Source organism: Zingiber officinale, chromosome 1B (assembly GCF_018446385.1).
Source record: "Zingiber officinale cultivar Zhangliang chromosome 1B, Zo_v1.1, whole genome shotgun sequence".
Classification (NCBI taxonomy): Eukaryota; Viridiplantae; Streptophyta; class Magnoliopsida; order Zingiberales; family Zingiberaceae; genus Zingiber; species Zingiber officinale.
The window spans coordinates 117,740,603-117,765,729 of record NC_055986.1 but is presented as its reverse complement, the minus strand read 5'-3'; the positions used below and the strand labels follow the sequence as shown (position 1 = coordinate 117,765,729).

The 25,127-nt window shown below is 41.2% G+C and overlaps 3 protein-coding genes across 4 annotated transcripts in view; all 3 read left to right on the top strand.

Annotated features, from left to right (window-relative positions):
- The window catches only part of LOC121975142, a 54,766-nt gene extending 39,694 nt beyond the window's left edge, over positions 1 to 15,072 (top strand). For both annotated transcript variants that reach the window (XM_042526580.1, XM_042526590.1), the window contains exon 8: positions 14,765 to 15,072. In XM_042526580.1, the coding sequence (XP_042382514.1) occupies positions 14,765 to 14,815 (51 nt within the window). In that variant the 3' untranslated portion in view covers positions 14,816 to 15,072. The remainder of the gene's footprint in view (positions 1 to 14,764) is intronic.
- Positions 15,073 to 15,883: 811 nt separating this feature from the next.
- Positions 15,884 to 16,534, top strand: LOC122041254 (putative cysteine proteinase inhibitor 7). The gene has a single exon (XM_042600889.1). The coding sequence runs from the start codon at positions 15,884 to 15,886 to the stop codon at positions 16,532 to 16,534; it is 651 nt and encodes a 216-aa protein (XP_042456823.1).
- A 1,341-nt stretch (positions 16,535 to 17,875) lies between these two features.
- LOC121990827 (MFP1 attachment factor 1-like) lies at positions 17,876 to 18,628 on the top strand. The gene has a single exon (XM_042544915.1). It carries the CDS (start codon positions 17,916 to 17,918, stop codon positions 18,438 to 18,440), a length of 525 nt encoding a protein of 174 aa, XP_042400849.1. The 5' UTR covers positions 17,876 to 17,915; the 3' UTR covers positions 18,441 to 18,628.
- The last annotated feature ends 6,499 nt before the right edge of the window (positions 18,629 to 25,127 follow it).

Genomic DNA, 25,127 nt, shown 5'->3' with positions numbered 1-25,127 from the left:
TAGGTCAAGGTTGACCTGGTTGACCCGACTCGTGTTGACCTGACTCAAAGTGTATTTTGATGTTTGACGAGAATAGAAAAGTTGTATCTTAATGTTTGACAAGAATACAAACTTGGGAGATTGTGGGTGCAACCTTTGGTCAAGGTTGACCTGGTTGACCTGACTTGAGTTGACCTTATTCGGGTAAAGTCCAAGTATGAAGACTTGGCACGGAAAAGTCCAAGTATGGAGACTTGGCACGGAAAAGTCCAAGTATGGAGACTTGGCACGGAAAAGTCCAAGTATGGAGACTTGGCACGGGAGAAGTCCAAGCAGGGAGCTTGGCACGGGAAAAGTCCAAGTATGGAAGCTTGGCATGGGAAGTCAGAGAGGGCTCGGTAGCTCGTTCTCTGAACTGGATGGAGTCGGAGAGGGCTCGGTAGCTCGTTCTCCGGACTAGGTAAGAGAGGGCTCGGGAGCTGGTTCTCTGGACCGGACGAAGTCGGAGAGGGCCCGGTAGCTCGTTCTCCGGACTAGGTCAGAGAGGGCTCGGGAGCTCGTTCTCTGGACCGGACGAAGTCGGAGAGGGCTCGGTAGCTCGTTCTCCGGACTAGGTCAGAGAGGGCTCGGGAGCTCGTTCTCTGGACCGGATGTGGAAGTCGGAGAGGGCTCGGTAGCTCGTTCTCCGGACTAGGTCAGAGAGGGCTCGGGAGCTCGTTCTCTGGACCGGACGAAGTCGGAGAGGGCTCGATAGCTTGTTCTCCGGACTAGGTCAGAGAGGGCTCGGGAGCTCGTTCTCTGGACCAGACAGAGTTGGAGAGGGCTCGATAGCTCGTTCTCCGAACTAGGTCAGAGAGGGCTCGGTAGCTCGTTCTCCGGACTAGATCAAAGAGGGCTCGGTAGCTCGTTCTCTAGACCGGGAAGGCTTTAGGTTTAAGGCTGGGAAATTGGATCGGTCTGCAGACTGATCCAGTGATACTATGGGTTATCTGATCGGTCTGGTGACCGATCAGTAACCAAACAATGGCTCACTGTAAGGTATCTGATCGGTCACCAGACCGATCAGGAAACGATCAGGAGGCAGAGAAAGGTAGGGGGATCGGTCTGTGGACCGATCCACCTATAGCCTGATCGGTCCACAGACCGATCGGGCTTCGAAGCCAACTCTCACAGAGAGTTGGTTGATCGGTCTGGGGACCGATCAGCCTAGGGCATGATCGGTCCACAGACCGATCAGGAGTCTCCCAGACCGATCAGGTTGGAGCCTGATCGGTCCAGACCTAGCCGTTGCGACACAACGGCTAGATTTCTGTATTGCTCTTTGTCTTCTTCGCAGGTGTAGGATATAAGGCTGCTACAGGAGAAGAAATAATACGCTTGAAAACAACCTTCTTCTTCTTCACTCTTGCGATCTGAGCTTTGCTGAGCTCCCTATTCCTGAAGCTTCGTGTGAGCTTCCCTCGACTGGGTGATCAGCTGCTGTTGACATCGTGAAGTTGCTGCTTCATCGAACTCCAGTCGACGAGAAGGCAAGCAAAGTGTTTTTACATTTATATTGTTCTTATTTTCTTTCTCTATTGGTTGTACTCCATTCTTGCTGTTGCAAGAGAGATTGTGGCGAGATTTCTCCACCCAGAAGGAGTTCATATTAGTCGGTTTTTCCGGGGTCTCATCCACCGACGGATTGATAGGCTTCGTCCACCTTACGGACACGCCGAGGAGTAGGAGTATCATCTCCGAACCTCGTTACATCATCGTGTTTGAGGTTTGATCTTCTCCACTTTCGTTTCTGTTGGTTGCTACTCGGAAAGCCTAGAGGTTCCACTGTACAAAAATTTTGTACAAAGGTCTGAACCTTTTCCTAGCTACCATGTATTCTTTTAAATTAAATTTTGGATCGCCTGCGGAACTTAACACGTTTGATCCAAAACTTAATCTATTTGTTCTTTTAGGTTTTGACTTGGATCTCCTGCGGAACTTAACACGTTTGATCCAAATCACCTTAAGTTATTAATTTCATTAAATATTAATTTCCATAATTGGTTCCCAGTACTGACGTGGCGAGGCACATGGCCTTCTTGGATATGGGAGCAACCACCACCGACTAGACAAAACCTTTTATAGAAATCTAATATTTAATTTCCTAAAATAACTTTAGGTTAACCGAAAAGAACAATCAAATCACAAGGAAAAATAAAACAAAAGAACACAACTTCGAAAAATATATTCGAAATACTAGAATCGTAAGCCTCTTGTATTTGGTATTATTTCCATAAATAACTAGCATGATGCGGAAAGAAAAATTACTAGTTATACCTTTTAGGAAGACCTCTTGATCTTCTACCGTATTCCTCTTCTAACCTCGGACGTTGTGTGGGCAACGATCTTCCGAGATGAGAAACCACCATGCACCTTCTTCTCCTCCTAGCTAGGTTCGACCACAAAGAAGCTTCACCAAGGACGAAGAACAAAACACCAACCAAGCTCCAAGGGATACAAGCTTTCTCTCCTTCTTCTTCTTCTTCTCCAAGTAGTATCCGGCCACCACAAGAGCTCCAAGCCAATAGAGAAGGTTCGGCCACCACCAAGAGGAAGAGAGGAAGAGAGGTTGGCCGGCCACAACACCAAGGAAAAGAGGGAGAGAAATAATAGAGGTTGTTCACCATGAAGCCTTCTCTACCCCCTCTTTTATAATCCTTGGTCTTGGCAAATAAGGAAATTTAATTAAAAACTTCCTTAATTCCTTTGCCATGAAAAGGAAAAATTTATTTAATTAAAAACAATTTTCCTTTTCTCAATTTACATGGCCGGCCACTATCAAGCTATAAACAAGGAAAGTTTTAATTAATTAAAACTTCCTAATTTGTCTCCAGAAATTTATAAAATTTCTCCAATAATTTAATCCCTTCATGGTTGGTTTATAAAAAGGAAATTTAATAAATTAAAATCTTTCTTTTAAACATGTGGATAAAAAGAAAGTTATCTCTAAAAATTAAAATCTCTTTTAATTTACAAATAAGGAAAGATATCAAATCTTTTCTCAATCTTTTGTATAAACTAATAAAAGAGAATTATTAATTTTTAAACTCTCTTTTAAATCATGAACATGGTTAAAAAGGAAAGTTTTCTTAAAATTTAAAATCCTCCTTTAATCAACAAATAAGGAAAGATTTCAAATTTTAAACTCTCTTTTAAACATGTAGATGATTTACAAATAAGGAAAGTTTTACCAAAATTAAAACCATCCTTTTAATCTACAAATAAGGAAAGAGATTAATCTCTTCTCTTAATCTTTGTAGAAAGTTATAAAAGAAATTTTTAATTTTAAACTCTCTTTAAAATCCATAAGAAATAATTTTAATAAAAACCTTTTAATATTCTAGTGGTAGGCCACTAAGCTTAGGACCCAAGCTTTGGTGGCCACCTACATGACTCATCCACTTGGTCTTGGTGGCTAGCTTGGGTTCCAAGCTAGCTTGGCCAGCCCCTATGGAAGAAGGTGGGTACACGGTGGGTATAAATCTCTATATACTAGAGGCTACGATAGGGATGAGAGGAGGAATTGGTTTTGGTCTCCCGATGAAATTAAGCATCCCGTGTTCGCCCCGAACACACAACTAAATTTCATCAATAATAATTCATTCCACTAAAGAACTATTATTGAACTACCGCACCAATCCCAAATTACATTTTGGGCTCCTTCTTATTATGAGCGTGTTAGTCTCCCTGTGTTTAAGATATCGAATGTCCACTAATTAAGTGAGTTACTGACAACTCATTTAATTAATATCTAAGTCCAAGAGTAGTACCACTCAACCTTATTATCATGTCGGACTAAGTCCACCTGCAGGGTTTAACATGACAATCCTTATGAGCTCCTCTTGAGGACATTATCAACCTAGTATCTCTAGGACACAGTTTCCTTCTATAATCAACAACACACACTATAAGTGCAGGGTTTAACATGACAATCCTTATGAGCTCCTCTTGAGGACATTATCAACCTAGTATCTCTAGGACACAGTTTCCTTCTATAATCAACAACACACACTATAAGTGATATCATTTCCCAACTTATCGGGTTTATTGATTTATCGAACTAAATCTCACCCATTGATAAATTAAAGAAATAAATATCAAATATATGTGCTTGTTATTATATTAGGATTAAGAGCACACACTTCCATAATAACTGAGGTCTTTATTCTTTTATAAAGTCAGTATAAAAGGAACGACCTCAAATGGTCCTACTCAATACACTCTAAGTGTACTAGTGTAATCATATAGTTAAGATAAACTAATACCTAATTACACTACGACCTTCCAATGGTTTGTTCCTTTCCATCTTGGTCGTGAGCTATTGTTTATAATTTATAAGGAACCGATAACATGATCTTCTGTATGTGACACCACACACCATGTTATCTACAATATAAATTAATTGAACAACTTCATTTATCATAAATGTAGACATTTGACCAATGTGATTCTTATTTCTAGATAAATGTTTATACCAAAAGCCAGGCTTTTAGTATACACTCTAACAGTTTCTACATTGTATTTCCGCTGCGCTAACCTAAATTGTAGGAAGAAACGATAATTTGAGGTCGGCTATTCACACCCCCCCTCTCTAGCCGCTATCCGAAGGTCCTAACAAGTGGTATCAGAGCAAGGTTGCTCTTCGACGGATTAACACCCGGGGGAGCACAAGCTAGAGAATGGATCAACTTGGAGAAGACATCACGATTCCACCCTTCTACGATCGCGACGACTTCGCGTATTGGAAGGTAAGAATGAAGTATTTTCTTATGACTAGCCTAGTGAATTAGAATTGTGTACGAGTAGGTTTTACTCCTCCGGTGGATAAAAATGGAGAACCTCTCGAGAAGAAGAAGTGTACGAAGGAACAAATCCACCAATCCACAATCAACGACGAGATAACGAAAATCCTTGAATTTTCATTACCTAATGATATCTTGTGTAAGATAGGTGGATACAGATGGGAGTTGTGGATGGCTAAGTTCCATGAGGAGAGCTCCAATTCAAGTCATGAAGAGGAGTCAAGTGAGCCAAGTAGCTCACATCATGGAGGTATGGAATTAGAAGTTGAGGGCTACTCAACATCTAAGGAAGAAGAGGAGGAGAGTTCTTCATCAAGATTGGTGCAAGAAGAAGCCTCTACCTCCGGAAGGGATGAAGAAGAGAGTTTATGTTCATCCTCAACCCTAGGTAACTCAAGCAACTTAATTTCAAGTAAATTACATATAATGTGCTTTGAGTGTAGGGAATATGGGCATTACAAGAGTAAATGTCCAAAGAGGATTAGGAAGACTCCACCGGCACCAAAAGTCAAGGAAGTCGGAGTCCCGATACGCAAGGGCAAGGAGCACGTGGTGTGCTTCCAATGCAAGCAAAGGGGACATTATAGGAGCCAATGTCCGAGGGGAAGGCAACCTCACAAGGACAAGAGACCAAGCACATCTATGGGGGGAGCTAAGGCAAACCCTAAGGTATCTTTTAAGGCACATTATTGCAATTCTAATAAGAAACATGCTAGTAGCTTTATTGCAATTGCCAATGATGATAAGCATGATAACCATAGAAACCGATACATGTGCTTAGGTGCCAAACATGTTAGTCTAGGTAAGGATGATACTAGAAGTACCAACCCTAGAATTAATTCATCTAAGGTTAAGGAAAACCTAGATAGGAATCCCAAAACAACTAGACATATGCCTAGGAATACCTCAAAGAAAAATGACAAATTAAAACTTGAGGTATTAGAGAAGGAAAATCAAGTCTTAAGGTCAAGACTTGACACTTTAGAAAAGGCCCTTAAGAATTTGGAGAAGTCAACTCTAGGGTCTAAGGGTCAAAAGCAAAAACCCAAGGACATGAGAGGTTTGAGTCACAAACCTAAGTCTCAAGTGGTCAAGCCCACTTACCATAATGTTCCATTCGATTATGGAACAAGACCTAGGGCTAGGAAGACCATCACCAAGGTCACAAGGGGAGTCACCCCTAGAGTTGATCTTGATGAGCCCCAAATGACCAAGGCTTTAAAGCCTAGGAGGGTCATTAGGAGGGTTGCTAGGGAAGTCATCCCTAGTGAATATTTAGTGAACCCAATGAGCTCAAATAGGTTTTGGGTTCCTAGGAGCGTGATTTCATCACGCTAGATGGTTTAGGGTGTGCCCATCTTATTTGGATAGGTAGTTAACCTAATCATGACAAAAGGTGGCATTTTAGGAAGTTTCAAGGTATAACCAAGCCTTGAAAATGAAATTAAAAATTATTCCTAAGGTGATTAGGATGTGCCAACCACATTTGAGGAGTTTTCTAGTATCAATCTAATTGGCAAATAGTGATCTAAAAATCTTTAGTATATGATTTTAGGTCTATTACACTTAGGAATATAGAATTTGTGGCAAAATGATCAAAATTATCAAAAATGGCAACTAAGGCTAGAATTAGGTATTTTCTATACCTTTATATGTTATTTGCCATATATTGTTTGCCATATGCCATGTCATGACATCATATCTAATTTACTATCATTTGAAATGTCATGATAATGCTTAGGTTAGTTATATGTCATGCCTTATTTAAGTTTCATACTTTATGCCATGACATCATGACATTGACACATGTTTCCACTTATGATATTATTTTATGTCATGTCATCATCTCTTGCATGTATGATCAATTAAATTGATTTAAGGATAAAAACATAATTTGATATGGAGATCAAATTGTTATTTAGAAAATACATGATAACTTAGCTTAAGATGACCTAAACCCATATCTCACATCAAAATTGACTTGGATGTGTTTGATACACCTTAGATGTGTGTGAGATATTAGGATTATGAGTTAGGATCAAGGTGCATAGTTCTTGTACCTAGATGAGCCTAATTCGAAATTGAGGATCATAGGGAAAGCTTGCGTACAAGTCATGTACACTTAGCCCTAAGATTGTGGTCCTAAATTAAATGGTTTAAAATCATTTCAAAATTGATTTGAAAAACCTTGATGAAGCTTTTCTAGTGATAGGATTCATCATTGAGCAAGTTGATACAAAGATGGATTAACCTTGAGCTATTTCAAAGTTTTTCGAACTTTGTATCAAGATTTGAAAATGGAAGTTATTTTCATATAAAACTATTTTTCCATGATAATATATGTTATGAGGAATGTATCCTCAAAATTTTACAATTTTTGAAATTTTCTGTAATTTTTTAGGGGTTTCTGAATTTCGGGAGGAAAAAATTCAGAACTCTTATCCAGAGAGTTGTGGACCGATCAGAGAAGAGCCTGATCGGTCCAGAGTAGTGTGGATCGGTCACTGGACCGATCCAGGGAAGTCTGATCGGTCTGGTGACCGATCCAGAGGAGTTCTGATCGGTCTGGTGACCGATCAGAGCGTGCCAAAATGCTGATTTTCGACTGATTATCTGAAATTTCAGCTGTGGAAGTTGTGTTTTAGATTTCTAAAGGGTTGAAACTCTCCAAGACATTGTTGGTGCAATGGTCAAGGGGGAGTTGACCTTTAGGGGGAGTTTTACCTATTGGTCAAGCAGGAGTTGACTTTTAGGGGGAGTTTTTACTCGTCAAGATTAGTGATATGGGGATTGTCACTATGTTAATTGTTGTATTTAGTATCAAGGGGGAAATTAAGGGTTTCAATGAAAGGTATGAGACTTTCATTAGGAAGAAACTCTTGACCTTGATTCACTCTTTTTGATGTGTGTCAAAAAGGGGGAGAATGTTTAGAAAATGTTCAAGGAAGAACATTGGAGTTTGGGGAGAATGTTCAAGGAAGAACATTGGAGAACTATTGGAAAACCTAAGTTGGGTTATCGGGTTAACCTAACTTGATTATGGTTTTTGTCAAACATCAAAAAGGGGGAGATTGTTGGTGCAACCTTAGGTCAAGGTTGACCTGGTTGACCCGACTCGAGTTGACCTGACTCGAGGTGTATTTTGATGTTTGACGAGAATAGAAAAGTTGTATCTTGATGTTTGACAAGAATACAAACTTGGGAGATTGTGGGTGCAACCTTTGGTCAAGGTTGACCTGGTTGACCCGACTTGAGTTGACCTGATTCGGGTAAAGTCCAAGTATGGAGACTTGGCACGGAAAAATCCAAGTATGGAGACTTGGCACGGGAGAAGTCCAAGCAGGGAGCTTGGCACGGGAAAAGTCCAAGTATGGAAGCTTGGCATGGGAAGTCAGAGAGGGCTCGGTAGCTCGTTCTCTGAACTGGATGGAGTCGGAGAGGGCTCGGTAGCTCGTTCTCCGGACTAGGTCAGAGAGGACTCGGGAGCTCGTTCTCTGGACCGGACAAAGTCGGAGAGGGCTCGGTAGCTCGTTCTCCGGACTAGGTCAGAGAGGGCTCGGGAGCTCGTTCTCTGGACCGGACGAAGTCGGAGAGGGCTCGGTAGCTCATTCTCCGGACTAGGTCAGAGAGGGCTCGGGAACTCGTTCTCTGGACCGGACGTGGAAGTCGGAGAGGGCTCGGTAGCTCGTTCTCCGGACTAAGTCAGAGAGGGCTCGGGAGCTCGTTCTCTGGACCGGACGTGGAAGTCGCGGAGAGGGCTCGGTAGCTCGTTCTCCGGACTAGGTCAGAGAGGGCTCGGGAGCTCGTTCTCTGGACCGGATGAAGTCGGAGAGGGCTCGGTAGCTCGTTCTCCGAACTAGGTCAGAGAGGGCTCGGGAGCTCGTTCTCTGGACCAGACAGAGTTGGAGAGGGCTCGATAGCTCGTTCTCCGGACTAGGTCAGAGAGGGCTCGGTAGCTTGTTCTCTGGACCGGATGAGGAAGTCAGAGAGGGCTCGGTAGCTCGTTCTCCGGACTAGATCAGAGAGGGCTCGGTAGCTCGTTCTCTAGACCGGGAAGACTTTAGGTTTAAGGCTGGGAAATTGGATCGGTCTGCAGACCGATCCAGTGATACTATCGGTTATCTGATCGGTCTGGTGACCGATCAGTAACCAAACAGTGGCTCACTGTAAGGTATCTGATCGGTCACCAGACCGATCAGGAAACGATCAGGAGGTAGAGAAAGGTAAGGGGATCGGTCTGTGGACCGATCCACCTATAGCCTGATCGGTCCACAGACCGATCAGGCTTCGAAGCCAACTCTCACAGAGAGTTGGTTGATCGGTCTGGGGACCGATCAGCCTAGGGCCTGATCGGTCCACAGACCGATCAGGAGTCTCCCAGACCGATCAGGTTGGAGCCTGATCGGTCCAGGCCTAGCCGTTGCGACACAACGGCTAGATTTCTGTGTTGCTCTTTGTCTTCTTCGCAGGTGCAGGATATAAGGCTGCTACAGGAGAAGAAATAATACGCTTGAAAACAACCTTCTTCTTCTTCACTCTTGCGATCTGAGCTTTGCTGAGCTCCCTATTCCTGAAGCTTCGTGTGAGCTTCCCTCGACTGGGTGATCAGCTGCTGTTGACATCGTGAAGTTGCTGCTTCATCGAACTCCAGTCGACGAGAAGGCAAGCAAAGTGTTTTTACATTTATATTGTTCTTGTTTTCTTTCTCTATTGGTTGTACTTCATTCTTGCTGTTGCAAGAGAGATTGTGGCGAGGTTTCTCCACCCAGAAGGAGTTCATATTAGCCAGTTTTTCCGGGGTCTCATCCACCGACGGATTGATAGGCTTCGTCCACCTTACGGACACGCCGAGGAGTAGGAGTATCATCTCCGAACCTCGTTACATCATCGTGTTTGAGGTTTGATCTTCTCCACTTTCGTTTCTACATTCTATTTCCGCTGCGCTAACCTAAATTGTAGGAAGAAACGATAATTTGAGGTCGACTATTCACACCCCCCTCTCTAGCCGCTATCTGAAGGTCCTAACAGTACCTACATATTATGCTTGGGCTCATTCATACCTGCACATCTTGATTCATGCACTTCAAATGTCGAGAATAATTCTTCTAAAGAATCTTTTTCTAAATCTTTAGAAATATAAATGACATCTACTAGTGATGCCCATTTTGTATTTCTAGGAAAAGAATTTAGTGCGTACTTTAGCGAATCTCGGTTACTTACCTTTTCTCATAGATTTGAAAGTTCGGTGATAAACTCTTTGACTCGAGTGCAGATGCGCAGTTGTTTCATCTTCTCTAAGTCGCAGGTTGGTGAGCTGGTTGCGAAGTAGATCTCATCTTGTGAGCTTGGCTTCAGACGCACCTTCGTGCAGCTCAAGGAACTTCTCCCAAAGTTCCTTTACGGAGTCGTAGTTGCCGATTCGGTTGACTTCTTGTGGCAGAAGAACGCTCAGCAGATGGTACTCTGCTTTACCGTTTGCCACCTAGTCGGCCTACTCCTTTTTCGTCCATTGATATTTTTCTTTGCCCTTCGGTGCTACAAAACCAAATTCCATTATAAGAAGTAATTCAAAGTCAGTTTTGAAAAATACCTGCATTCGCTTTTTCCAGGTAGCGAATTCCCCTTCGAATTTTGGCGGGTAGATGCTTGGTCCGGCCATTAGTTCAGTGCTTCATTCGGCGGTTAGTCCTCCTGAAGCATCCTCGCTCTGATACCACTTATTGGATCGCGGTGGCTGGCTAGAAGGAGGGTTGAATAGCCCTGTAAAAATAAAACACAACCCTTCTCGAACTTTCAACAAAACACTTGCATAAAATAAAAGCAATAAATTAAAACAGAAAAGAGGAGGCACAAGATGTTTACTTGGTTACAACCGAGGACGTTGTTAATCCAAGGAAAGTGTCGTACTAGTATCTCCTTCAGGCTGAGAAGCCTCTTACAGCAATGACGTACAAGAAATAGAAGCTCAACTCTAAAAGACAGCGTACAAGTGTTGGAATGCTAATGCTTAAGATTATATGAAGCTTCTGGACCAAAGTTGTATTTATAGCCTTGGTCAGGGCGCCTGGAAGGGGTCCAGGCGCCTAGGAGGGGATAAAATTTTATCCCCTTCGCAACGGATCGCGTTGGACGCGGTCCTGGTTAAAAGTCAACTCCGGGCGTCCGAACCACTAAAGTCAACCAAGTTGACTTTTGGTCCAGGCCTTCTGCTCCGATGCTACTCGCCTCGGTCTGGGTCTTCCGCTCAGGCTCCTCTTGCTTGGATGATTTCAGCCAACCGAAATAAGGCTCACCCGAACCCAATTTTGGCCTTCTCGAGAAACCTTACGCTCCGGCTTCTCGTCCCTCCGAAACACCGCGCGCCTCCTTCTCGTTCACCTGCGTACTCTTTCGCAGCGCCTCGTACCTCAGACGCACCAAGCCCGTCGGCTCCCTCCCGTGCCATCCTTCTCAGCTGCGTCTTTTGCTCGACTCCCTGTGCTCCTAAGCTCCTGCACACTTAGACACAAGGTTAAAAACATGACAGGACCTAATTTAACCTGTTGATCACACCAAAACAACCTTGGGCTTCCAACACTTATTACAGGACAAGCACATCACCAGCTCCCCTTTTAGTTATGATGGCAAGTCGGCTGCTATCCGTGTCACCCTCTCTTGCCAGTCGAGATGAATTTATACCTCCTCGATTCTCGAACCCCTCAACTTGTCGGTTAGGGGTTTCTTGCTATATGACATGCACTTCGACTGGTTGGGTTCTCTGGATTTTGCATGCCTCTGTTCTGATCATATCCAAGAAGCACTTTCGTGCTATGAGCCAGTCTCCTTTTACTTCTCTCACTTGGCCCTCTAATGGGAACTTTAATTTTGGTAAAAGGCGGAGACGGCCACTCAGAATTCATACAACGTGGGCCTTCCCAGAATAGTATTATAAGCTGAAGGGGTGTCTACTACAATAAAAATACTTTTTCAAGTCCTCATAAGTGGCTCAAATCCCAAGGAGATGATTAGTCTAATTTGTCCGAGCGGTTGAACGTCGTTGCCCGTAAATCCATACAAGGTCGTAGTCATGGGTTGCAATTCACCTTGGTCAATTTGGAAGCGGACTTGAAGAGAATATTGACGGAGCTTCATGTGTCCACGAAGACACGCGCCATTTCAGAATTCGCAATAACTGCTTTGACGATCAGGGTGTCATAGTGGGGAAGCTCCACTCCTTTAAGATCTTGAGGTCCAAAGTTAATTTGTGGGTCGTCAACCTGTTCCCGGTTGGAGTTTACTGCATGGATTTCCAGTTGTCTTCCGTTGGCCTTTCGGGCTCTATTAGAATCTCCATCAATAAGTCCTCCTGAAATCATACCCACTCTCCTTACTGCCACATTACTTTGGTTTTTCTCCTGTCGGGTCGGTGCTGTCGTTCGTCCTTCATATGAGGTAGAGGGATTATTGGAGGATAGGAGTATGTCAGCTGTTTATATTGGGGCATGGTCTTGGCAGCCTGATTAATTGTGGAGCAACTTGGGGAGGCGGCTGTCCTTGCTCAGCCGCTTAGTGCCTATCTCGAGCGTATTGTTGAACCCCTTGGGTATTGTGCGTCTTGGTCCGGTGGTAAGTACAAAAAGTGGGGATCCACCGACATAGCTCGGCAAAGGATGTATGCGCTGCTTCTACATGCTGCACAACTTTTCCTCGTTGAGTCGGAGGTGGTTGAGCTAGAGGCGTGAGAGCCAGTCGGCGCTCGCCACGCGACAAGGAGCCGGAGGAGTCCTTCGTTTTCCTTGAAAAAGAGGCACTGAATTGACCATTTCTTTTTTCCAAGAAGCTTGAGCTTCTTCCATGTTGATATATTTGCTTGCCCAACCCAACAAATTGTCAAAGTCTTTAGGGGCTTCCTTGCCAAAGAACGAAAAAAAATCCCTTTCTTGGAGCCCTTGTGAGAAAGAGCTTACTAGGATCTCTAAAGTAACCGAGGGAACATCCATAGTCTCTTAGTCAAATCTCTTTATATAGGCCTTCAAGGACTCCTTCACTCCCTACTTGAGAGTAAATAAGCTTAATTTAAAGATCTTGTGATACCTTTGGTTGTTGGCGAAGTGTTGGAGAAAAGCCCTTTTGAAGTCCTTGAAGCTAATGATCGACTCGGCAGGGAGACTATCGAACCACCTTTTTGTCGAGACGGAAGGGTTGTTAGGAACACTTGGCACTTGACAACATCAGTGTATTGATGTAGCAGAGCGTATTCTCAAATTTGAGGAGATGATCCTCAGGATCTGTAGAGCCTCCATATTCGCTGATCGACAAAGGCCTAAAATGCTTGGGCAATCTATATTTCAAGATTTCTTATGAGAAAGACGTTCCCAACCACTTGAATGAGCCGACACCAACTGGGGCCTTGCCTCGTTTAGGATCCCTAGGCGATGGATCTCTAGTTGAATATTCCTAGGGCCGCTCGACTCCAAGGCAGCCTTTTGCGGGCATTCAGATAAATACTCGAGGAAATTCCATTGGTCGTTTAGCCTTAGACCCTCGCTCAAAAGTAGGTAGTTTTGATGACGTGGCGGGTGTAATGGGTGCTTTCGAAGGGGAGGGAACTGTTGCCTTTTGCTTTTGCGTCAACGCCTATGCTTTAGCCAGCACAAGCAAGTCAAGATCTTCTTGCGACAAGGAGACAATCGCTCTTCCAGTGTCGTCTATCTTCACGTTTCGACTCAGGTAGAGAGTTTCCCACAAATGATGAAAATTTTGATCCCGTCTAGAAACGATGAGAGATGGACCGCTGGTAATGTTGCGCGTAGATTGGTCGGCTCCAAGACCCCTGAGAAAAGAGGGAAGTCGTCAGTAAGCAGGCTAGGGGATCCCTGGCACAACTACTCCGACGATCAAGTCAAAAATCAGTGGTGGCGCAAAAGTGAACAGTAAAAGAAGATGTGTAAATAAACACGTCAACGGAGAGAGATCCCTCTTATAATGTCCATCACAATCTCTGCATTGATGAGACATTACCCTGCAATCAGTCAATCTGCCGCATCACCATGTTTATACCGCTTTCATCAATCTCAACATGTAGGTGGTCTAAGTATCCGTACACACGTATGATCCTCTGGCAAACCCATGTGTTGTAGTAATGACTCTAATTGGACTTTTAGGCCAAGTTGCCTCTTGGACTGCTAGTTAGGTAGGCTTTCATAGAGTCTAGTTACGTATATGGCCTAATTGGGCCGTGACAATATCAAAGGTTATAGTGGCCCAGCAAGCCGTCATTGACCGGAAGAGTAGGGGCAAGGGCAAGAAAATCAAGCCAACTTGAGGAACATGTCCCATGAGGAACCTATCCGATTAGCAAGGCCAACCACATCCGATCGATCGGGTTGACCGGGGGAGTGGGGACAGGGGCAAGAAAATCAAGCCAACTCGAGGAACGTGGCTCATGAGGAATCGATCTGATTGGCTAGACTAATTGGACTTGAGGGAACTGGTCCTGAGTGAGTCCGACCTAAGCCGGGAGTGGTACTGTCTGATCGATAGGGATGACCGAGGTTGTGGATCTTATAGGCCAGCTGTTTGACTTTCTGACCTATCATGGACTTTGACCGTCACTTGCACATGCTAATTGACCCTAACATCGATTGACCCTTTCTTCAAGCATCACAATCTCACATATCGATCCATTGAAACAACGTCAGCGCTTGCTGAAGATTCATATTTCATGCTATCACTGCCATGGCATGCAATTTTTAATGCACGGCCCGTTCAGAATTTTCTCTTAATTAGACTTGAAATGGTAACTTCATATATTTAATATTCCAGTTTGCTGTTCCCATCCTCTTATTCAACAATGTAGTAAGTTTGGTAATTTGGATGGCAGAGTAAACATTTTCCGTATCCACATATTGAGCAACTTTGTTTGGCTGCCTTGATGCTTGACTTCTACCGCTCTTCTTTGTCAGAATTTTCAAGAACTCTTCTGCCTGAATTATTGCTGCGTGCTGATGGAGTGAGTGCGTCTCTACCTCAGGCCAGTCATTGCTGGATTTGGACCGCGAGGGTTGAATTCAAACCCGTCCCTGAAGACTGAAGAGCTCAATATTGTTCTTATCTGTTATTTTGAGGAGACAACACGTTAACAAAATCCTTTCATAAATTGAGTTCCTGAATTTTAGAATGTATCTATCTCATTTAGTAATACTGAGACTACCATTTCCATTCTACAGATGTATTTTATCGACTGTCAAAGTAAATTAAAAAATATTTATGATGAGCGGCTCATAAATTTAACATTTACCTGCCTCATTTAGAGGATTTTTTTTTATAAATGCATTGTAATTGAAAATTAAATCATGGTATGTAGATAATAATTTGACGTCCTTCCCTTAACCCCTAGTGATAGGATATTGGTTCACAAAATGAAATAGACCAGCAATCCAATAGATATATTTTTCAAAGAATGAAATAAAAGAGGCAACAACGATAATGAGATTCGAGTGTTCTTTAATTTGCCAAATTGAATTGAATTGAATTTATGAAAATGTTATGAAGAATAAAGAAGGAATTAAAGCCCTCAACATTTTTGATTAAATTTATTTTTTCATTTATTGAATATAACTGGCTCCAACCGCGGCCTTCCATTTTCAGGTAATCAAAATCGGACTTCGATCATCCATACTCGGAATATACCCTTTTTTTATTTCATATTAATTACGACTAGTTAAGAAATTTAATAAATTAAAATAAAGTAATAGATTTGTTTAAATTTACAGGTGTGGACGTGAGGTGGCCTCAATCCCCCCCTTCCTTCCTGCCATTATTAATTCAATTAAAAATGTATCTTTCTATTTAATTTTAGAAACATATCGACCCTTTCCTTGTATACATATAGGGTTAAAATTATGTCATGTGATGTTAAGTTTGGGTGGAACATACTCATCTTTTACTCCCATTGGATTGAAATTTCTTATCTTTTATTAAGGGCAAGAAAAATAAAATCCTATATAAACAAAACTCACCGACACAGAAATCTCATCATCAGTTTCACAATCTGAACCGCCAAAAAAAGAAAGCTCGTCACCATGAGAACCCTCTCCTTCCTTGTCTTCTTCTTCTTCTTCATCTCCTCTCAAGTTTTCGCTTCCGCCAACTCCGTTAACCGTTTAGGCGGATGGAAGACCATCGTGGACACTCAAGATCCCAACGTGCAGAAGGTGGCCAAGTTTGCGGTGTCAGAGTACGCAAAGCAGCAGGGCCAGAGCTTCGAGCTCGTCGATGTAGTCGCTGCGCAGCGACAAGTGGTGGCGGGGTTCAATTACCGGTTACTCCTCGAGGCTAAAGCCTCAACCGGAAAGGTCTCCAAGTACGGAGTGCTGGTGGATGAGTCACTGAAGGGCGACTTGAAGCTCGTTGCATTCGAACCCGTTCGGCCTTCTGCCTCCACCAATGACAAGACAAAAGAAGGAAGATGGGAGACGATCATAAACCCGCAGGACCCCGAGGCGAGAAAGGTCGCAGAGTTCGCAGTGTCGGAGTACGGAAAGCAACAGGGAGCGAGCTTCGAGCTCGTCGACATCTTCGCCGCACGGCGAAACGTGGTGGCCGGATTAATCAAGTACCAGCTCGTCCTGGACGTTAGGACCCCGAGCAAAAGCGTTTCCAGGTTCGGAGTGTTGGTGAATGAGTCATCGAAGGGTGATTTGGTGCTCGTTTCATTTGAAAAAACTAATTAATTGAGCCCTAGCTGGCTTGATTAATTAATTGACTAAAACCATAGTCATCTGGCATAGCTTGCCAATAAAGTGCCGTCGTATAAATAAATAAATATATTATTCAGTGCTACTCATACTATATGTATGGATGGCTTTGTTATTTCTCAATTGTTGTTTAATTTCATTCCAATTAAATCAAAATGGGTAAATTCTTTTAAAATTTTCCATCACAATTTAAATTTTACATGAGTCCCATGTTAAAAAGAACTTTTAACTCCTTCCCTATAAAATTTTATTTGCTTCAACTCCCTATCTATAAATATATTTACTTAATTACCCCTATTTTTTAGATACAAAGAATTTTAAAATGAGATATAATTCCTTCTAAATTTAACATATTTAAACTTGAGTTTTCTATAGTATATTTTTTTCCCTGTTTAATATAATTCTTTTTAAATTGAGTACTATTTAAAAAAATTTAATATATTTTTCATTAAATTGAGGACCATTTAAAAAAAATTTAACATATTTTTTTATCCAATTGAACATTATTTAAAGAGTTGTGTTCAATTTGATAAGAAAAAAAATACTAAATTATGATATTTCTAATTACTATTTGTATTTGATGATGGCTTTGAATAATCAAATTGTGTGTGTGTTTATTAATATATGATCTTAAATTTTGTTATTATAAGTAAGTAATGTTTATTAATATATGATCTTAAATTTTGTTATTATACGAGAAAATATTTATGTTTTCCTTCCAAAATAGAAATAAGTATATTGAATTTTAAAAATAAAATAAAATAGATCAGGTGAATGACCAATTGAACATTTTTATTGGTCAGGATAAATTAAAAAATATTTATAAAGATCTATCTAAATGGTCAATTTTAGTATCCATAGTTAAATTTCGAAACTTAGATACTTCCTTCCTTATTAATTAATTAATTAATTAATTATCTTTAACTTAGGCTGTCCTGTGACAGTTAAGTATTAGATTTTTTTTATATATTGTGTTGCATAGCATAAATTAATTTTAACAAACAACTTGTATTATAAGATTTTATGAAAAAAAATATATTATAAAATCAATTTATTTAATGTTTATAATCGAAAAGTTCCATTTTAGTGTGTAGAAACTTGAAATATTTTTTTATAAAATGATTTGTAAATCAATTTGTAATATAAAAAATATGCAATATTGCAGAATAATAGACGTAGATTTAAGGCTAAAAAGCTCTTTTCCTGGCTAGAGGACAAAGTTTACGTGGCTGTCGCCTAAAATGGAAAGTACCTTCCTCCTGTGTGGAGCAGAACAGCAAATCCTCGCGCAAGCCCAGGCCTTTCAATTAAATGGCATCGTCCGACGCCCTTCCTCCCCCCATTCCCGACCGATCAGATGGCGGTAGACCAGGCAGCGACGAAGCCCGCCGGTGGAGATCCTCCCGCTGTGAAAGGCAGCGAAACTTCCGTTTCGCCGTCTCCTTCTCCGGCCACTAGATACTCCTCCCGTTACCTTCACTTCTGGCCTCCATCGCAGCGGACGCGAGATGCCGTGATCCATCGCCTGATCAACATCCTCTCCACCCCTTCCAGCCTCTCTAAACGTTACGGAGTCGTCCCCCAGGAGGAAGCCTCCTCCACTGTTCGCCTCATCGAGGAGGAAGCCTTCGGCGCTGCCTCCGCTGCGGGCGGCGGACTTGTCGCCTCCGTGGACGACGAGGAAGAGGTCCTACAGATCTACTCAAAAGAGGTCGGCGATCGCATGATAAAATTCGTCAAGGAGAGGGCTGCTTCCGGATCCTCTCTCTCCGCGGATGGGGAGGGCGCTTCTTCAATTCCGGCTCCCGGCGATTCCTCCCACTCGGACGCTAATGCTGTTACGGAAGCGTCATCTCTCAAATCAGAATCTCCACAAGCTTGAATCTGATCACTGGATGTTCTTTATTCACTGCAGTGCTCCTACCTTTTTTTTTTTTTTTGATATTTGTTCAATTATCCTGGCATTCGGATCGGAATTCATAGTATGATTTTTTTTCACTTCCTGTCATTGATGAAATTACGACCGTGAAATCTACTTGGCGTTCGGATAGTTAAACTGTGCAGATCAAGATCACATTTTTTTTTCTAGTTGGATTGATCAAAATTATAAATGGCATCGTCTGGTTTTATTTCTCTATAACCCTCTGTTTGGGAGGAGATGAGTAAAAGGGAGGAAAAGATAAACATGGGTAAAATGAATTTTTATCCTTGTTTGGGAGAGAGTGAGCTATGAAGGGGAAGGGGAGAGTGTTAAGAGTTGATAAGTTTTTTGTCCGAGTCTTCTGTAGATAAAAGTTTGTCCGGGTTTTTAGTGTTGTCCGAGTTTTTTGATTTAATCGTTTGCTGCGTGGTTGAACGTGGAGTTGAATAGGTTCATTGTAAAAGCCTATATATAGGTTTGGTTTTTTGATATCAAGTGAAGTTGTTTTTCCATTCTGTTTCTTCGTTCTTCTCCTCCTCTAGAGTAACAGTGGTATCAGAGCTTTGCACGAGGAATCATAACACCGGCACCAACGTCACAAATTGGAGACCAGAGGCGATCGTCAGCGAGCAGACACGAGGAATCATAACACCGGCACTGGGTATCAAAACTTTTAAACAGTTTTTTGCACTTCGACGGTGGTGATTTATTAAATTGCTCTTATTTTGTGTGATAAATTATCTTCTTCAATGGCATTTGAAAATAATTTTGTGCAACCTGCGATTCCACGCTTTGATGGTCACTATGACCATTGGAGCATGCTCATGGAGAATTTTTTAAGGTCCAAAGAATATTGGACGGTTGTGATTTCTGGAGTAGCAGAATCGATAGAAGGTGTTGCGTTAACAGATGCGCAATTGAAAGCAGATGCGCAATTGAAAGATCTTAAAGCAAAGAATTATCTTTTCCAAGCTATTGATCGCTCAATCTTGGAAACCATTCTCTGCAAGAATACCGCAAAAGATATCTGGGATTCTATGAAAAAGAAGTACCAAGGTACAACAAGAGCTAAGAGGCAGCAGCTTCAAGCACTTCGTTCAGAGTTTGAAATGCTTCGAATGAAATCAGGAGAATCAGTTGCAGAATATTTTTCAAGAACGATGGCAATCGTCAACAAAATGCGAATCCTTGGCGACAAGACAGAGGATGTTCTCATCATTGAAAAAATTCTTCGATCTATGACACCAAAATTTAATTTTGTTGTCTGCGCCATTGAAGAAGCAAACGATGTAAGTCTACTTTCAATTGATGAATTACAAAGTTCATTATTGGTTCATGAGCAGAAAATCAATCAAAATGAAAAAGAGGAGCAAGCATTGAAGGCTTTATCAGAAAATCACTCTACAAATTATAGAAGTGATAGAGGACGAGGAAGAGGCAGAGGTCGAGGAAGAGGAGGTAGAAATAACAACGATCGTGGAAACCAACAACACAATCAACATCAAGAGAATTATTTTCAAAAAGGAGGGCGTGGAGGTCATTATTCAACGACGAATAGAACAAAGTCAACAGACAAGTCCAATGTTGAATGTTACCAATGTCATAGGTATGGCCATTATAGATCAGAATGTTATACTAATTTGAAAAGGCAAAATGGAGATCAGACTAACTTTGCAGAAGAAGAAGAAGTGTCTCTTTTGATGGTGTGTCATGAGAAAGAAAAAACACAACGACATGTATGGTATTTGGATACAGGCTGCAGCAATCACATGTCTGGAGAAAAAGATACATTTTCTGACTTGGATGAAACCTTTCGCAGTTCTGTCAAATTTGGCGATAACTCTACAATTTCTGTTATGGGAAAGGGAAAGGTAACCATACAAGCAAAAGGAGATACTACCCATACTATCTCTAATGTTCTTTTTGTGCCAGATTTAAAGACTAATTTGCTTAGTGTGGGTCAGCTACAAGAAAAAGGATATGAAATTGCTATTAAAGAAGGAGTTTGTCGCATTCAAGATGCAAAGTTGGGCTTAATTGCGCAAGTTAATATGACAGCTAATCGTATGTTTCCGCTTTATCTTCATACTACATCTCATTCATGTTTTTCAGCAAAATTTGATGATGAAGCATGGTTATGGCACTTTCGCTATGGACATTTAAATTTTAGTGGGTTAAAACACTAAAACAGAAGAATATGGTAGTCGGTCTCCCTCAAATTACAACTCCTTCTCAAGTTTGTGAAGAATGTGTTGTTAGCAAACAACACCGTAATCAATTCCCACAAGGAAAATCTTGGAGAGCAAAGGCGGCATTGGAGCTTGTGCATTCAGATATTTGCGGGCCAATAACACCACATTCTAATGGAGGTAAAAGATACATAATTACCTTTATTGATGATTACAGTCGCAAAATATGGATTTATTTTTTGCAAGAAAATCCGAAGCTTTTACTGCTTTCAAAAATTATAAAGTACTTGTCGAGAAAGAAATTGGGAACTCGATTAAAGTTTTGCGTACAGATCGTGGTGGAGAATATAACTCACATGAATTTGCAAATTTCTGTGAGAATCATGGAATCAGAAGGCAACTTACAGCTGCTTACACACCCCAACAGAATGGTATATGCGAGAGGAAGAATCGCACTATTATGAATATGGTGCGAAGCCTTCTGACGACAAGTGGCGTTCCTAAAAATTTTTGGCCAGAAGCAGTTAATTGGAGCATCCATATACTGAATAGAAGCCCCACATTATCTGTTCAAAATATGACACCAGAGGAAGCTTGGAGTGGAAGAAAACCAACGGTTGATCATTTTCGGGTTTTTGGATGTATCGCTTATGCCCATATTCCAGATGAAAGGAGAAAGAAGCTAGACAGCAAAGGTGAAAAATGCATTTTTCTTGGTATAAGTAATACATCGAAAGCTTATAGATTATATAATCCTTGCACTAAGAAAATCATTATAAGCCGTGATGTTGTTTTTGATGAAAAAGACACTTGGCCATGGAATCAAAATGGCGTTAAAAAAATTATCCCAGCAGATCTTGATGATAATGAGAAAGTACAACAACCTATGGAGGATGAGCACCATGAGGAAGTCTCTCAAAATATTCCTATAACAGATCAAAGTCCAATGGAAGCAGAATCGCAAAGGCCACAACGTGTTCGAAGAAGACCAGCATGGATGTCTAATTACGAGGTGACTGGAATTGATCAAGGTGATGATCCTCTTACACATTTTGCTTTATTTTCAGATTGTGATCCGACAACCTTTGAAAGTGCTGTCAAAGATGCAAAATGGCGTAAGGCGATGGATGATGAAATTGAAGCCATTGAAAGAAACGATACTTGGGAGTTGACTAATCTTCCGAAAGGGCACAAAACCATTGGTGTGAAGTGGGTCTTCAAAACAAAGATAAAAGAAAATGGTGAAGTTGATAAGTATAAGGCGCGTCTGGTACCTAAGGGATATAAGCAAGAGTATGGGATTGATTATACAGAAGTTTTTGCTCCCGTTGCAAGACATGACACAATCAGATTGGTGATTGCATTAGCGGCACAAAACTCGTGGTCTATTTACCAGTTAGATGTCAAATCGGCATTCTTGCATGGAAACTTGGAGGAACAGGTATTTGTAGAACAACCCCTTGGTTATATTAAGATCGGAAATGAGCATAAAGTATATAGATTAAAGAAAGCTCTCTATGGATTAAAACAAGCTCCACGAGCTTGGTATAGTCGCATTGAGTCTTATTTCTTCAAAGAAGGCTTTCACAAATGTCCATATGAGCACACACTCTTTATTAAAATTGGAGATAAGGGGAAATTGCTCATTGTCTGCCTATATGTAGACGATCTCATATTTACTGGAACTGATGATTTCCTGTTTCAGGAATTTAAGAAATCCATGATGGTTGAATTTGAAATGTCTGATCTTGGAATGATGCATTACTTCCTTGGCATGGAAGTAGTGCAATCAACTAAAGGAATCTTTATTTCTCAAAAGAAGTATGTGCAAGAAATTTTGGACAGGTTTCAAATGAAAGATTGCAATCCTGTAAGCACTCCAACTGAGTTTGGCTTGAAGCTAAACAAGGATCATGAAGGGAAGAAGGTGGACAGTACAATTTATAAGCAAATTGTTGGCAGTTTGATGTATTTAACTACGACAAGGCCAGACATAATGTATTCTGTGAGTTTAATAAGTAGATACATGGAGAATCCAACAGAAATACATCTGTTAGCTACCAAGAGAATCCTTCGTTACCTACAAGGAACTAAAGATTTTGGACTATCCTACAAGAAGGGTGAAAAATTGGAGTTGTTCGGATTTACTGACAGCGATTATGCAGGAGATCAAGATGATAGAAAAAGTACTTCAGGCTATGTATTTATGCTGGGCACAGGAGCCGTATCATGGTCTTCTAAGAAGCAACCAATTGTTTCCTTGTCAACTACAGAAGCTGAATTTATTGCTGCAACAGCTTGTGCTTGTCAAGCTATCTGGTTGAGAAAAATTCTTGAAGAGCTTCAGTTCAAACAAGTTGAAGCTACTACAGTTTTTTGTGATAATAATTCAGCAATCAAACTCTCTAAGAATCCTGTGCTACATGGCAGAAGTAAACATATCGATGTGAAGTATTATTTTTTAAGAGATCTCAGCAATGATGGAACAATCAAACTGATTTATTGCCGCAGTGAAGATCAAGTTGCAGATATACAGACCAAGCCTCTCAAAATTGCTACATTTGTGAGGTTACGTGGTCTACTTGGAGTTTGTTCGCGTACTGCTATTATTTTTTCTTAAACTGTTTTCTGCCGACTTCAGTTTAAGGGAGGGTGTTAAGAGTTGATAAGTTTTTTGTCCGAGTCTTCTGTAGATAAAAGTTTGTCCGGGTTTTTAGTGTTGTCCAAGTTTTTTGATTTAATCGTTTGCTGCGTGGTTGAACGTGGAGTTGAATAGGTTCATTGTAAAAGCCTATATATAGGTTTGGTTTTTTGATATCAAGTGAAGTTGTTTTTCCATTCTGTTTCTTCGTTCTTCTCCTCCTCTAGAGTAACAGAGAGAAGTGTAAAGCTTCCCCTTTCATGCTCGGGAATAAGCGAAATTCCTTACACCCCAAATTGGGGTGTAAGGAAGGGTAAAGAGAAATTATTACAATTATATCCTTATTTATTTTTTCACATGCAGATTTATTAAAAAAATAAGATGATATTTTTGTAAATTTATATATTTAACCTTCATTCCATCTCTTTCCTCTCACATAAACTTTCCCTCCCTTCCAAACAAGGGTAAGATAAATATATTACTTTCCCTTCCTTTCCTTCCCTTCCCCTTCCATCCCCTTCCATTAATGAACCTTATCTCACCCCATCCAAACAGAGGGTAAAAGTATGTGCGGAGGAGGTGGAGGATGGGTAAGCAAAAGGAAGTACGTTGTTTGGGGAGGAGCGAGGGGAGGGTAATTGTTATCCTCCCTTACTCTATCTATTTTCTTATTTCGATCGAGATGAGAATGGATAGAATTCGTATCTGATTTTATCTTTCATCCATATCCATCGGATATGGGTTGTCTATCCCTAGTTTTTTTTATTCTTTCCATTCGACCATTATTATTTAATAAAAATATATAAAAATTAATATTATATTAAAAAATATAATTTAAAAAAAGATTTATATATATATAATATCCGATATTAAGGTTAGATATTAATTGTCTCTCCATATTCTCTTTCTATCATCATCTTGGTATTAAATTTTTTATTGCGTTCAAAGAAAATTATCATCCCTCCACTCCAATTTAGAAGGTAAGAATGTTATCTTTCATTTTCAGTTCATTAATGAATCTCTCATCACCACATGAAACATAGGGTAAAAGTTTAATATTGGTGTGGTGATTGTAAAATATCGAACAAATAATAACTTAATAATAAGGTTATTTGACGAAATAATCTTATTGGAATTTTTAGAAATTTTTAAATATTTTCTAGAAATTTTTCGGAGCTCGTATGGCGCATGTTAAGGTGATCAATTATTTGGTCAAGGTAAAGTCTATTTAACCTACCCTATTTAAATGAGAAAATGTTTAATTTCTTTAAATATTTCTATTTATTTTCCTTTTCTTTTATTTTTTCCTCACCTACGCCCGCCCTAACCTCTCGACACCGAACCCTCCTCCCCTCTCTCCGCCCTTGCCGAATTCCTCTCCTCATCTCACCACCGCCGAGCATTTCCCCTCTCCTCTTCGCCGATCATCTTCCCCAACAGGCGCCCCTTTATCTTTTCACCACTGGTCGTCTTCTCCTCTTCTCTCCCGAGCCGCGACGCCGAACCTCTCCTCTTCCATCTCTGCCCAAGCGCCGCCAACCATGACGTCGAGGTCCACGATCGACCAGCTGAACCCTAGATCTGATTCCTGTGCGTCGCCGCCCATGTTGACGTCGTGCCCTAGGTCTCTTCCTTCAGCTCCGATTGATCGTCGCCGCACGAAGCTGTGCCCTAGCGGTGATCTTTGAGTGAGGTGAAGTAGTGCTCTGTGGTGTTCTTTGTCCAGCAGCTAACAACCTTAACCAACAAAAGGGAGGGTTGTGAATTAAGGACTCTGATTCGAGACCAGCGTCGCGACGTCGGATTTAGCTTGATTGG

Excerpts from the sequence above, each read along its gene's own strand:
- LOC122041254 (XM_042600889.1), top strand. The coding sequence starts at position 15,884 with ATGAGAACCCTCTCCTTCCTTGTCTTCTTCTTCTTCTTCATCTCCTCT.
- LOC121990827 (XM_042544915.1), top strand. The coding sequence starts at position 17,916 with ATGGCGGTAGACCAGGCAGCGACGAAGCCCGCCGGTGGAGATCCTCCC.